Source organism: Enoplosus armatus, chromosome 14 (assembly GCF_043641665.1).
Source record: "Enoplosus armatus isolate fEnoArm2 chromosome 14, fEnoArm2.hap1, whole genome shotgun sequence".
NCBI classification, from domain to species: domain Eukaryota; kingdom Metazoa; phylum Chordata; class Actinopteri; order Centrarchiformes; family Enoplosidae; genus Enoplosus; species Enoplosus armatus.
The window spans coordinates 23,752,239-23,767,771 of record NC_092193.1 but is presented as its reverse complement, the minus strand read 5'-3'; the positions used below and the strand labels follow the sequence as shown (position 1 = coordinate 23,767,771).

The 15,533-nt window shown below is 41.5% G+C and overlaps 1 protein-coding gene across 1 annotated transcript; it reads left to right on the top strand.

Annotated features, from left to right (window-relative positions):
- Positions 1–745: 745 nt before the first annotated feature.
- On the top strand, positions 746–3,957 carry en2b (engrailed homeobox 2b). The gene is made up of 2 exons (XM_070919384.1): positions 746–1,244; positions 3,641–3,957. The coding sequence occupies exons 1-2, from the start codon at positions 746–748 to the stop codon at positions 3,955–3,957; spliced, it is 816 nt and encodes a 271-aa protein (XP_070775485.1).
- Positions 3,958–15,533: the final 11,576 nt, after the last annotated feature.

The following is a 15,533-nucleotide window of genomic DNA, read 5'->3' as shown; positions in this document are numbered from 1 at the left end:
AACTAATGAGTTGCACTTTGACATTGCTGACATTTCTTAATAATATAACGTTCATGTGATCATTCCAAGTGAGCTGAAGGCCGTTCTAAACATTATTATCCACTATAGTCTAGTAATGCCTTTACATGACACATCACACATTCAAGTAATGGGATATTTCCGCTGTTACCTGAATGCATCATAAACTGACGGAGAGGATTGGATTCATTTGTGCCTCCAGGGAATTCCGGGAACCTCACATGACACCAACTCTCCAGCTCTATTGGTCCAAGGCACGTGTCTGAGAGACCCGTAGTACACCGTCATCGCAGCGTCTCGCAGCCAATCACAAATGAGAACCAAAATCCGTAGTGAAAGTATTTGAGCGGCGTCTTTATCAGGGCCGTTTAGTGCTGCTGGAAGCATCAATAATTGTGTGCAGGGACCCGGAAAAATTAAATAGACTCTAGTTTTTTTCCAGCTCTTTTTAAATATAAATTTGAGCACCAAGTCCAGCCATGCGGAGGAGGCTTTTACCAGAATCTGAAGCATGATTTCATGCGATTTCACAGCCAAAACAATATCAACAATTCTGCCAGAAAAGGAATTAGCTTTGCTCATCGCCGTTTCTGTCCTTTTTTTAAGTAAAAAATATAGAAGCCTATTTAATTGATAAGAAAGTGAAAAGGACGCAACACAAAATTGGAAATATTACTTTGTAGAAGGGCGCAAAGAGAGGTGCTGAGGGTGATCAGGCTCCATCATAATGGAAGAAAATGCTCGCCGAGAACCAGAGCGCCCGGAGGACTCCGGCGAGGAGTCCAACCGGGCCATGCTGCCTCTTCTCCAGCCACCTGGCAACCAGCAGTCCCACAGGATCACCAACTTTTACATCGACAACATTTTAAGACCGGACTTCGGCCGAAAGAGGAAGGACGGTACTTTGGTCAGGGAGGGAGACAGCCTGGGAGTGATCATACGAAGACAGGAGCTGACTGGGAGAAAGTCCTCCAAAACTGGCAACCCGCAGCAGGGTGGAGTAGGAGGCGAGGAGGAGGAGGACGACACGGGAGCATCCGACGACCAGCATCCGGACACTGAGGCCAGGAGGCCTGACCTGATAGCTGGTGAAATGGCAGTGAAGGGCCGGGGGGGCGGCGGGGATCGCTGCCGCAGCCCCCAGGCCAGCTCGGCCCCTGCGTCCAAGCCCATGCTGTGGCCAGCCTGGGTTTATTGTACCCGCTACTCAGACCGTCCGTCAGCAGGTTGGTGGAAACCACTTTTCATTAATCAAATAAATAAAGGAAGGCCAGCAGGTAGCCGGCTTCATCTCTGAATCAGTAAAACAAACAGTCAGCCTCCTCTCTGAGACTGCATCGTTTTCAAGTTTAAACCCGTGGAGGTTAATTCTCTGGAAAACACAGTGACATTTTACCCTCTGAGCTGTGCGACCCCCCATCCCACTTGATAGACTTATCACTTGGAACAATTGACAAACCAATTATTGCCCCTCATAACTAATGTTATCTTCATTATTTCATACTTTAATATTTAAAAAAAATGTCGGCGCGATTCTTAAAACAGACACCAACCTATTTGACGTAAAACAAACTACTTTAAACGCAAATTAGAAACTAATTCCAATTTGTTTTGGATGGAATTCGATCTGGATTTGGGCTTTAAAATAGCGGTAAAGTGGACAAGACGGCTCGGTGTCGTCGAGCGGTGTTATGAAAATAAAGTAGACATTAAATAGAGTCGAGGGTGAAGTTAGAAATGTGGAGAAATGAAGTAAAACCAAGTTTAACGCCATTGTTCCTCAGTTTTCTTTGTTGATATTCTATTAGCATATTTTTTGACAATGGGGGGGGGGGGTCTAAAAAGTGAGGCCGTGTGTCCCAAAAGAGACGGATTCGATGTGAAATGCTGAACAACTAAACTTCAAATCGCTTTCATCCGCCAGCGAAATAAAAAGTATTTTCAATAAAAACATTTCCATGTTGGGCTATGAAATAATTGGATTTCAAGCATTCTGCAGTCCCTTAAAGCTTTTTCCTCTGTAGCCGCGTCGCTCTGTTTTATGCTCATTTTATCTCAGCATGCAAATAAATATCAGGCTCTATTATTAAATAGCCTGTTATTATCAATAAAATGAAAAGTTTGCTCCGGGCTGCGATTTATTTTACAAGTGGGCGCGTGGTGCACTTGGACTTTTCCTTTGTCATGATTTAGAAACGCATTCAACTGTTAAATAATGTTGCTGAAAAGAGACGAGCAGCCAGGCGGGGGAAATCTATCGAAGGAGCGTTTGGAAGAGCTCGGGGCGAGGTGAAAAGAGCCCGAGATGTTGTTTTTATTGCCTTTTGGAAACACTAAAAAGTTTCCATCGAGGTCCAGGCCCGAGCTTATGGAAATGACCACAAAGGGCCTTTAAAGAGGTCAGGGAGGCTGCAGCTCTCCCTGCAGTATTAAACAAAGCAGAACTTTATCAGAAATGAGTAAATCATTCCGTTATACGAAATATCCTGCACAGTTTTACAGTTTTATAATGTGTAAAGACAGTTAATTGTTGCCGCAGTCCCTCGGTTCAGTTGGCTTATGGACGCCTCTTATAGCACATAGATAAACTGTTGGATGGCACGAATGATGTCATATTTTTACACTTTAAATACCGATGCTGAGCTAGATTCTTCATCCACCCTCAGTTACTGGCCTTTCGACTTCATCGTGGTAGAAACATCTAAATATTATAGCCTAATAGAAACAAAAGGGGTTATCGCTACTTTTTTTTTAATGGAGTTCCTATGGTAACAGGGAGGGAAAGAGGCGCCTACTCCCCCATCCTCCATCATATTCTAACCCCACCCCCATCTGCACCCTCCTCCTCCTCCTCCTCCCGTTCTCACTGAAGTCTGCTGCAGCAGAGCTGGAGGACATGCAGCCTGATGGGTTGCTGCAGAATCCTCTCCATTTAATTCCCAGTTACAGTTGTGGCTGGAATTAAAAGTTCTGTCTGGGATATGCATCTCAAAATATTGTACCACTGTCATACTTCAGATCCACATAACTGGCAAATGCTTGCAAGAACAACAGAAATGATCAAGCATCACAAAAGATGTCATGAATAACTGGACAATTCAATTTTGTAGCTCCTGAGATTGGTTGATGATTTACTGCGGAATAATTACACTGAGAGGAAACGCTTGTCTACAACTTTATGAATTTTACATTCTTATTCACCCCCGAACTGGATTTATTTTCTTAGCTAAGTTATACTCAAATTATCCATTGACTCAAAACACTCCGTATATGGTATATGCAGTCATGCTAAATTCAATTCGATAATATAAACGTCTGAACTTTTTATTCCATCCCTTTCATAGTACCATATTTTCTTTTTTCCTTCCTTCCGGTGTCACACAACAAAACCCTTTACTGTCGATGTCTGACGCATGAAAGGTTTTGTAAATGTCGACATTTTGGCACGAACGTAAACACGTCATAATAAGACATCCTTCTGATAACCAAACGGAACCATTGTTTTTCCATAAGCAGTGCCATTACTTGTTGCCTACCAGTGGTTTTAAAATGTGAAAAAGCTCTAAAGTACTGACCCTAACCACTGGGTGTCATTTTTGTCTTCACCCCATCCCCACCCAAGGGCCCAGATCCCGCAAACCAAAGAAGGCGCCGACCCCGAGTAAAGAGGACAAGCGACCCCGGACGGCCTTCACCGCGGAGCAGCTCCACCGGTTAAAAACTGAGTTCCAGAACAACCGGTACCTGACCGAGCAGCGGAGGCAGAGCCTGGCCCAGGACCTTGGCCTTAACGAATCTCAGATCAAAATCTGGTTTCAGAACAAACGGGCCAAAATCAAGAAAACCTCGGGGAATAACAACTCTCTGGCGCTGCATCTCATGGCGCAGGGACTGTACAACCACTCCACGGCCAAGGACGCCAAGTCGGACAGCGACTAGAGGAGACACTGGGACCGGAGGGGGGTTCTGAACCATGCAATAAAATCACTTCAGTACCAGCATTCATATTTAAAACTCAACCAGAGACGATGTTGTGACACTTTGTTTGTCTTTCTATGTGTGCGCGCGCGTGTGAGAGTGTGCGTGAGAGTGTAGGCCACGTGTCCTCAGGGCTGTAGTTATGATGACGTCCAATCCAAGTCAAAGGCGGTGCTGCGTACATATTACACCCAGAAGTCGGACATTTCCACGGTGCACCTGTTACGTCGCAACCTCCAATTAAAGATAGCGATGGATGCGTGTGAACTGTGTGAACTGTGACCCCGACCCTTTACTGTTACCATGCGACATTTAATGTCAGCTAGCTTTATAGGCTACATCGGTGATTTGGGTCTGAAAGTAACATCTGTTAAGAAGGCCTACCAAATTACATTTACAAATCCCCTATCCCCATAGCCTATAGACTATTTGTTTGGAGTTGGTAAAAACACTTAGGCCTATCATTTATTAGCTCACATTTGCAATAAAGTTAATTTAATTTTACCATTTCCGTTTGGAATAAATCGTGTGTTTTGATATAATTAAGATGATGCATTCCTAAAAAAAAATAGAATCGGGTTAAGGGCTATTTTCAACATTAAAGTGAATGTTAGGCATCATTACTGGTCATAGTTTGAAAAGGATGCCCCCGCCATCTTGAGTTGACATCAGGTTACACTGTGTCAGAAACCTCGCACATTTGAGCCTTCTGAGTCTCCAAAGTCAGAATTTTTCCTGTAAAGAAACAACGACATTCTGACATGTATGTAGGCTAATACACCATTGCCGGGTCTACCTCCGACATTACATTCATTTAAGCTCGTCTTTTTCTCAGTAGCCTACTCACCTGACGCAAAGTCATGCTAAACTTTTACTTGTATCGCATGGAGAAGGTCAACCAAGATGGGCCAAGTACAGGAAATATATCTTTGATGTTTTTTTGGTTTTTTTAGAGGCGGGAAAAGTAAGTTAACAACATCCAATAGGAGCTGAGAACAAGACGAGCTCGAGGGATGAGAAAAGTGGAGTGGACAGCCATCACGCGCACTACAGCCCTGTGTCCCGTTATGCTCGACTGTTGTTTGTCTGATGAACTTTATCGATGATGAAAACTATATGCTGAAATCCAAAGATTATTTCTGCTGCATTCTGGGAACTGTGAATTGAGAAAAATAGCCTTCTTTGTGTTGTCTGTCGTACTTTCTGACTTTATGGTCGATTTTCGGCTCTTTTTCTTCTTCGTTGTTTCTGTGTTCTGTGGACGTAGGCCTACTGTAGTGAATGTTGACCTGCAGGTCTGGTGGTTTTGCTGTCAAAGTAGCCTCCTACAGCCTTTAAGGGCGCAAAAATGCGCCCCAAAAATTTGGGAATGCAAGGACACATCTAATATCTGGAATTAAAGGTCTGCTTTTCGGGTGAACACTGTTTAATAAAATAATTGGCAGCGGACCCGTATGCAACTAAAACACATCAGCCCACTCCAGTCCTGATTTGAATTTATATTCTGTTTTAGGCAGGGCGGGAAGAGAGTTGTGTTTTCTCTAACATCAAACATTCGTTTTCATTTTTTTTTTTAATTTTCTATTAAGGCGTAGGGCAACACTTATTTGAAAAGATGTCAATTTAAATTACAGCACACACCTTTTAGCCTAAACCCCTTTTAACAATTAACAATGAAAGACAGACTATCATCAGCAAGGGGCACTCTTTTCATCCATCTCCAGCCGTCTGCCGACTGTGGCTCCGCGGCCAAACCATGGACCTATAGTGTGGGCTAGGAATGTTCAAGAAATAGGCACCGTTTTATTTGTTGTCAACACAGACCACTATATGCTTATTTATAATACAATGAACATCTATAGCCATGTGGAAACGGGGCTCTGGAGTGTTTACATAACTTATTTTTCCTGCAATAACTTTTCTGTTTGAATGCTACATATGGCAGGCCTTGGCCGGGTCTGATTAATGTGGATCCAAACCAAATCGTGGTCTTACGATGCTGTGAATGTTTTTTTTGTTTTTGTTTTTATTTCTATATTGTTATAGGAAGTCCGTTTTTCTTGCAATTAATTAATCATTTACAAACCTGGACGAGCTCTGCCTTAAAAGTAATGTAAATACAACCGGGACATATTTACAGCGTTATACAGAAAGAGCAGCTGTGTTTTCTATGAGGGGATTTTGACATCAGGATTTTTTAAGATAAAATAATGAACACATTTAGTTGCCCCCCCCCCCCATTTTATATGACCCTACATGTAAATAATTTATATCATAATGGTGTGATGGTAAATAAAAGACAGCAATGCAAATGTGACTTTTCAGATTATTTTATTACAACCTGAAAGACACATCAGAAAAAAAATCTTCCACAAAGAAGAAAAAAAATCACATGGCTGAAATATTTTGTATTTCGTTGTGAAGTTGATTTGATGAGTCTGCGAGTGGCTTTATTGAAATATCTTGATGATGATTAGCATAACAATGAGAGCTGAGGACAGCAGACACAACATGGAAGACACTTCCAGTCTGCATACACAGGTGCATCAATACTTCATTCTCAACACCAATGACGCTGTTTCGTTAAAAGTTATACTGCACATGTCATCAAAACCATTTGTGTGTTTTTAAGATTCTACGATAACTTCAAAACACTTGCATTAAAAAGGCAGTTTAACAAAGAGCTGATATCAGCTGTTCTGCTACATTTACTGCATAATTTCTATCTAGACAAGTATACAGGTCAGTTATTTTGCAACTATTTTCTCTCAGCTGAAAATATGAGTGTACATGACAAACACAAACACAACAATGATGTAAGTTTTTGATCAGAAATTTTAATTAACTTTGGTGCCACTGTAAGGCGCATTAAGAATATTACAGCCATACAGTTAATGAACCTTTCTTACAAACTGCACATCAAACGTAACAAAAATGTATTCAGTCCAATGGCATGTCATTTACAGTATTACAAAGCTGCCCCACATCGAAAAAATCTGATTAAAGCTCCGATAACTTTACTGTTCATAAAAAGCTACATTGTGTTGTGCTTTTTAAAAAAAATTTTTTTTAAACAAATAGTTTTTCTAACCTCCTTAAACCTTGATATTTTGGAGATACAAGCTTTTCCATGGGGCCATGCTCCAGAACGGTCTGGGAAACTATCATTTAGGCTGAAGATAATTGCCATAGTTCATAGTGTCAAAGTGATGGAAGTCATGAACAGATGCATACGTAAAGCAAACATTCACTCATACAGAAAGAAGTGAATTATTTTTACATTGATTCTGGTTGTGATTAGAGGTCACACATACTCATTCATGTGATCTGAACAGGGTTAAAGATTCACTGTGCTCACAGGGTGAGAGGATCAGTTAACGTATGTAACCACCTGGTTTCAGTGGTAAAGAGCATTTTTGCTTAAATATTCATTTGGGTGACTACTAGCATGGTTTCTACAGTGGCCCCGGAGTCAATTTCCTCAACTTTTCCATTTCAATTACCTCACAAAACCACCTTAGAGTACTGCCTTTCTGCTCCACTTGGGCTCAACACAACTCTGATGCAATGAAAGTGTCATACAAATATGAAGGATGCATTGCATTTTATTACTGTAAAGCAGCGGAACGCTCTTAATTCCAGGATCTATATATCTCTGGGATATATAGATATTCTATATGTGTATACCTGCTGGGAATTTCATGACTACGCTGAACTATCTCTCTTCTATCTCTTTTTGATCTTCAGGATAACTATAATGCAGCATCTAGGCTTTACGGTTTCTCTTTTACATGTGTCTTATTAATGTGTGATTTAGGATTGTTTTACCCATAAATGTACAATGACTGTACATTATAAGACATATTTTCAAAATGTGAGATAATCAACATTATTTAAAGCTTGGTGACAATGCATTTCTAAAAAAAATGCTATATAAATGGGATTTAAAACTGTTCAAACTTTAATGGAAGCGACAGAGTTCTGCTTGACCACACCAGCACAATATGAAAGAATAAAAAGCATCAGTGAGACCAGCTGAATGAGTTGTACCAGGTTCTCATCAATTGGCCGAGACTATAGCCAAAATGTACAAATACAAGCTTCTCAAAAACAAACAGAAGATTCAGCAAACAAACAAATGAGAACAGACTTTTGATAGCATTCATTGACTTCACCAATAAGCTTTCACATTAACTGTCAACTAACAAGCCAGTACTGAACAAACCATGTATCTTGAAGAGTCATTCATAGGATTTTCAAAGCAAATGTTTATGGAGGTTATTCAGGCCATGAATATGAAGTATCCATACAAACTGAGGGTTCCTGTCTTGTACAAATGACACAAAGAATAGGCAAAATACTAGATAGTTCCGATTAGCACTAGGTTGCCTGGATAAAAAGGGAAGGTGAAATTTGGACACTAACCACATTACTTTGATTAGTATATTCACTTAAAACTAAAGATGTCTGCAACACAATAAACAGAACTTTGCAGGTTAAAACATATACGGCTAAGGACCGACTCATGAAAGCTAGAAACCGTGAAGTCAAAATGATCTGCAAACCCAAAACACCTCCCACAACAACTCCAACGGATCCAGCAGCCAGAAGTCCACCAACAGCGTCGCTGAAATCTCCGAATTTCACGTGTATCCTTCCATTTCTGTGTGCCATTTACCTGAACATGTGACTAAGGTGGCGAAACCATCGAGAAAATGAAACAGGGAGGGAAAAAGAAATGGAGAGCAGAGGGAGATCCGTCAACAAAAAGCCAGAGACTCGTCCATTGGCAGCGGCAGCAGCATTGACCTGGGCTCTGTGAATGGCAGCAGGAGCCCTCATCTGCATTTCCATTCTTAGCTCGCTTGTATGTGGAAGTAATGCCCAACGGTCACTGACTTGATGAGCTGAGCTACTCTTGACTTGGGTGAGGAAAGCGGAAAAAAGCTGCGAGCTGGGTTTCTATGCACAGTGTGAGGCTGTCAGTCGAAAGGGGTTGGGGTGGGGGGTGGGGGGGTGATAAAATGGCCAGAGAACCTGGATGAAGGTCAAAATGCTTTGGGTGCCCATGCAAAAAGCAGCAGGTTACAACACTACAGCCAAGAAATGGTGAGAAATGGACATCTTTTTCCTCTCTGGTCCCCACTGTGGAGATCAGGGGATATTCCAGATTCCCAGAACTAAATGAGAGGACTTTCACTGGTTTTCATCATGGCTCCGATGTTACATTTTATATCAGTTATATTCTGTATAAATTACACTTTTATACTACACTTTTGACTCTAAAAATCAATTTCTCAACTTTATTCTTCTGATGGTTCTGATCCAAAACCTTTTTGGGACTTTCCAAATGCCAATGATGTTCACATAAAACCTCTTAAAAACATGATCAAACCATTTGGACTAAATTGGTTCTGTTCCCTGGTTTCCAAAGTCGAACGACTTCTAAGGTTAAGAGAGGTACGTTTTCTCGTGTTTAGTGGGTGTGTCAGAGGTGTTACCCAATTGGCAGGACGCCATATTAAAAAGGCAGTGCACACGATGGATCCAACTAAAGTCCTTTACAGATACATCCACTGCAGTTTGGTGTTTGCAACAATTGAAGACATTAGAAGACAAGCTTCAAAAAGAATGCAAAGAATGGCCTTCTCAGCTGCCATAGTTGCAAACGCTTGCGCAACCCAACAGGGCATTCAACGCACCACCGTTTCCGTTTAAATGAACATTTTGCTACCTTTTGTCGGGGATGAACCCCTGGTCTCCCGCATAAAAGGTCGGATGTGAAAAACTTGAAAGCAGGATGAGAAGCCAGCTGTCACAGCATCTCACTGCCTTCCCGGTCTCTCCTCAGAAATTCTGGTACAAATGGGGATAACAGCGCTCTCTGTCTCTACTAAAAGGCATTCATAATTATGCAGTCGCCTACTTTCACACCTCTGCACAACTTATCAATCACTGTGTGAGGTGGGTCTGCTCGTCATTTTTGGAAAGTTGTCAGATGCAGCTCCCCCAATTTTCAACATCAGGAAGGTGAGGTGGGAGGGGGTTTTAGACACAGTTAGAGGATCTGACAAGCACTGTTTTTGAAGCATACTGACCACTCAGCTTGTGCTTTACTTTCTGCCTCACTGCATAATGGGACGTTGGCACTGGACGTAAATCCACAGCAGGATTCTAGGATGTGGTTTTCAATAGGGTTTACAGTCTAGAGGGCTGAAAACGATTATATTATTATGTGACAGAATTTTACAGGTTCTCAAAAACATCAAATAGTTCTCTTATGATAAGGCTTGTGTTAAGACGCTGCACAGTTGAAAGGATAGTTGCAGAATTAATACACTTCCTAATGTTGTTATAAAGTTATGTCAGTGTTTCTTTGCTATTTTTCATGTTCTCTCCAAAATAACTCTGAGGGCACTTCTTCTTTCTTCCTTCTTCTGCTGTAAACTGCAGGAAGATTTGTGATGTTATGTCCTGTCCTGTTTTCAGTAAAAATCTCTGGAGATGTGTACGAAAATAAGTCCACTTACTAGCTTTCAGCTAGCTTCAGCTTTCAGCTTTCATTTAGCTAAAAATCTAAAACAACTAACGACAGTATCAATCTGCATGCACCTGTCATGGTGACAGTGAAACCAAGCGCAAGTGTCCAGTTTGCTTGTTGAGACACGAGTCAAACGTTGCTAAATCGGTCTATGGTAACATTTCAGCAACAGGTCCCGTAGTTTTCCGGCTAAAAGCAGAGTTCAGCCATCCCCTTGTCATAAACTTAACCTCTCCAACAGGCAGAGGCAAAGGGCAAACGAGCAGAGAAAAGAAAAGTACATATCACAAAGTATTGATGTCCCATGCGTCTCTGTCAGACAAAGGACGGCCCATCCAGTCCCCCTTCCCCCCACTGAGTAATTTAGCCATAGTTCTCTAAATGCTTCCTAGTCAAACTTGGAATATGGAATGAAGGGGACGGGGGCTTTGTGGCGGAAATATAATTACGGCTGCTAAAAGCTGGTGAAGGTGGAGAATGGGGGATGACATCAGACCAATTTCACACCCGGGCCTCGGATGGCCAGGCCAAGCCTGGGCCTCGCCGCGCTACACTGATCAAAGCCTGCTGCGGCTGCAAAAGCAAAAAAAAAAAAGACAAAAAAGGGACACTTAACTATGCTAATCTCCAGGACAAATATATTTTAATCTTGTTAGAATACAAGTTAATGCCACAGCTCAGTGACCAAACTTTATGCTATAAGAGTAGAAGGATACAAGAATACCAAATCACACTTTGTCTCAAAAGGTTTTTCTATTCAGCACGTGAATGTTGAGTCTCAGAAAAACAAGAGTCGAGGAATTGTCAAGTAGTCAAAGTCTGTCATGATCCTCTCCAGACATTGGGAGCTCAGTAAGTACATGTTCTAAAGTAACAGACGGACCTAGCTGTAGCATGTATTCTGCTATTGGCTATAAACCTGTCAGTCATGACAGCATATGCTTAAAAAAATAGGGTTATGGTTCAATAATCAATATGCAGATTAGAATGAGTAAATTCTTCAAATATTTCTCAGATTCTCATTTGTGGACGTAGAAAAAAAATCTCAATTGGCTGACAGCCCAGTGTCCTAGTATTAACAGCCACGTTGAACGATTGGGCTCATCATTATCTATGTCCTAGGCCAACGTTTAGAGTCAACGCAGGTGACACATGGTGTGTCCTTTATGTAGTGAGTCTGAAACAAGGATGTGGAGACAGCAGTTCATGTCCCCTAACCCTACCTCTATCCCAGATCTGCAATCAGTTGTTTTACACCGTAACCACGATCTTTCCCTAACATTAACCATACCGCAGTTAGCATTCACAAGTACTGTTGGAATCTTGCGACATAATCTGGCGTTTTGCAGAATCCTCCAATATCAATGTTGTCTGGTGACATTGCTGAATTGCAGACGGTGTCAACACCAAGCTGGCTAATGTGGAAAGCTCTTTCCTTCATAGTGTGGATGTCCTCTCAGTGGGCAGAACAAGAGACGCCCAGGTTTTCTGAGCTAACAAGCAAAATCGAATAGCAAACATAAATCTCAAGCCCAAATAGAAAGCAGGAAGTGGGTCTGTACTTCCAAACTATGATGACAAGTTTGGAAGTACCTTTACAGCTCTCTTTTGTTTTCTCTGATAAGAAGTGTAAGTTTGACTAACCTGCTGGGTTTGTTTCTTGACTTCTTTTGTCATAGGAATAGGATAGGAATTATGGACAAAACCACAAACATAAGACCCAGAGTGTGTGAAACTTTCCCTTCAACTATGGCTAGACTGTTAGATTTGTTTAAGCTAATAGCAGGCTATGTACTTCCCTCTGTCTCTCCAACAGGAGTATTTTTGACCACAGACTAGCTCTACTTGGTACAACTAAAAGCCCAATTGTCAATCAATGGGCTGTGCCAAATGAGCATTTAACGCGTGTGAGGGATGTCTGTCTGTAGCCAGTCAGCACCTTGGTAGCCCTTGATCTGTCAGGGGTGGAAGCTGGGCTCCTTGACATTTCCAGTCAGGCAGCTACACAATGAGCTTGTATGGGTCCTACTGTGACTTCAATCCTTTGGCAGAGAGAAAACCAAACGAGGGGGGGGGGGTACAGACTTCCTGCTGGTGGTGTAGGATCAACAAACAGACAGAAGGGGCAGCTAGGAGGAAACGTGAAGGTGAAGGTAGACAAATGGTGCTCTGCGGAGTCATGTTCATGCTGGATTTCTATGGTGCCAAGCTCTACAGCAGCTGATCTCAGGTTGGCGCAGTGTTAACCAATGAAATAAGCAGGTACAGTGCTCTGCATGCTCTCGGCTTAAAATGGTACACGGCTTAGAACCACTGGTTAGAGTTAAATGGCATTTTATGGTATTATCGTCTATAAATAAATGCTTCTGGTAGAATTTGAAAATTCATTCTGGTGACCCCTTTAGACCCTGATTGGTAATGTTTTACACACAAGTGCTACAATTGAAACTCAACAGTCAGCAGGAATACACCTGTGTGAGACCAGAAGTAGGTTTTTTTTCACAACATACTGATTGATAACCTCTCCCTTTGTGTTACTGTAATTAGGCTTTGCAACTGCATGCACCAATCTATGAGTGAAACAAAGTTGTTTGACTAACTTCTTGGTCGGCCTGCCTGAAAAAGCAGGAAGGACATCTTATGAAAGAGGACTAACTGGCTTTTTTCTGTTTGTGTTGGTTTTTGTCGTTGTTTGTGACACTTTCCTATCTTCCTTCCAATCTGCTATGGGTGAGCCAAAAGATAAGTATGGTGTTATTCTAGATTTGTCGACAAATCCTGTGAAAGAACCAAAATCAACAATGTGTTAGTCAGTCCCATTGGCTCTTACACAAGATGTTGGGGCCGTCACCTTTCGCAGGTGACTTCAGAGGTTTTCCTCTAAGGCAGTCCGCGAACAGCTTTACATTTGTCCACATTTTGTTTTACATCTGTGGTGTCAAATCCAAATTTCTTCCTCATATATATACTTCTCATTACTTCTCAGGTGGTTTGGTGTTTGGTGATTATCCGTTCAGCACAACAGCAACAATAGTGTAGTCTACTAAGAAGGTAACAGGGCATGCACCAGATCAGAGTGCAAGTGTATTTTACACAAACACCCCCAGCTTTAGTATAACACACGGCTGGTTGCACTTTTAGACTCTGAACTTTGAACTTATTGCCTTAGGTTTGGGCTTTGTGTAAATCTATTTTCTGCTGTCATCATGTAATGCTGGTGACAGACTGAGGACTGCTACACAGCATGATAGGAAGCACTAATGGTGCCTCATACACCTGTTCTCTTTATTACATATTTTTACTGTTTATTATCAGTGTTTTTCTTTTAACAATCACTTTTTTTACACCTGAATTGTAATTTTTTAAAATGGTAAAGCTAAGCGGTCAAGCGGTCACACGACGGTGGTTATCAACACGGTAAGTCAACCCGGGGTTTCCCGATCTAGCCATGAGCTTGCTCACATAAAATGGGCAGTGTTTGCAGCATCTGACCAATCGCAGACCAGGACATGTCCACTGGCAGCAGAGTGCCAGAGCGCCAACTATAATATTAAATATGAAGAAGTTAAGGATGGACAGCTGGCAAAAAAAAAAAGAATCACTACTGTGTGAATGCACAAGGCTTACAATATCACTGCCCCCATCATCAGGGCACGAGTAGATCTGACTATAATTACATTTGTGTATTCCATTAAATTCATGTGTTGCTTAGATGTATTCTTATGTGCTTGGCCCACTTTCAAACTATTCCTAACACTGTACATGTGACATTACCTTACATGATGGTCTCTGTGGTCACGCCCTCTGTAGAAAAACAAACATGGAGGAGCACTAAAATGGTAAAGAGGCGCTGTGTGATCGACCAATTCAGAAATATTTCAGGTTTTCAGGTTTTTTTTCCAGACAGCTGAAGATTAAAGACAAGAGGCTGGACTGGATGAATGGATCAGTTGCCGCTTGGTGTCAAAATTGTAGCTTGCATTCTTGTCGGACTACTCCATCTTAATAGCTGTTGTCTGTGTGAAGAAGATTTTCCTACTGGTGACAAATGTAGCTTAATGACCACAGCAGGAGCCTCTATAGTCTATAGGATTTGTAATGTACATTTACACGAAATGAATAAATATTTCTGCAGACCGCTGACTTTTGGTTCGCTGTACAGAGCATCTCTGATTATTTCTCTGGTTAGTTTGTTTTCTTCTTGATTGTGCACATTCACCCATTCATAGCAGCCACAGGGAGTTAGTTTGGCTGCTCAGTGGTGAGCGTTGACCCTCAATCCAACACATTTTCCCACCAACCTTGACCTAATCGTTTATATGTCAGCCTGTTAAACTCAGCCAACTAATAGAGACTTTTCAGTAATATTCGAATATGTTGAGAGGAGCCTCAGTTTGATGCGGCCTCTGCCACTAAACATGCTTCCCCTGTGGACGTGCAGCCTTTAGCATATCAATGCACAGGGTTCCGGCCAATCATCAGCCAGCTGCTGCTATATCTGGTCCAATCAGACATTGGCTTCTTCAGCGTTTGCTCCAGCCTGTACACCTGCTAGTTTGTATGAGAAGACACTTGTCTATTTGAAAACGGTGTCTTCGCACACAGCTGCAGCTCGTCATACACTAAAGACTAAAGCGCAACACTGAACTCATTTAACCTCTTGCTTTTTCTACATGTTTGTCCCTGAATGCACCTTGCTGTAACCATTTAGAGAGTAACACAGAGCTTACAATTTTGATACCAAAATGCTCTGATATTACATGACCAAGGACTATCACTATATTAATAAAAATTTAAGTAACACAAATGAATGTGAACTAAATAAGATTAAGAAAGATTAGTTCTCTTATCAATTTCCTTATTTTTCTATTTCAATTAATTGATTCCTTATTTTTAATGTGATATCAAACAGAGAAATGCAGACATTTTTGCTTGATAAATTGATTAGTTGACTAATAGTTGCGGCACTTTGTAGAATGCTTCTTAAATGCACATT

What these genes read in the sequence shown, in the direction of transcription:
- en2b (XM_070919384.1), top strand. Translation starts at nt 746, where the DNA reads ATGGAAGAAAATGCTCGCCGAGAACCAGAGCGCCCGGAGGACTCCGGC. An exon ending in CTCAGACCGTCCGTCAGCAG is followed by an intron (nt 1,245 to 3,640) that starts GTTGGTGGAAAC and finishes TCCCCACCCAAG; the next exon opens with GGCCCAGATCCCGCAAACCA.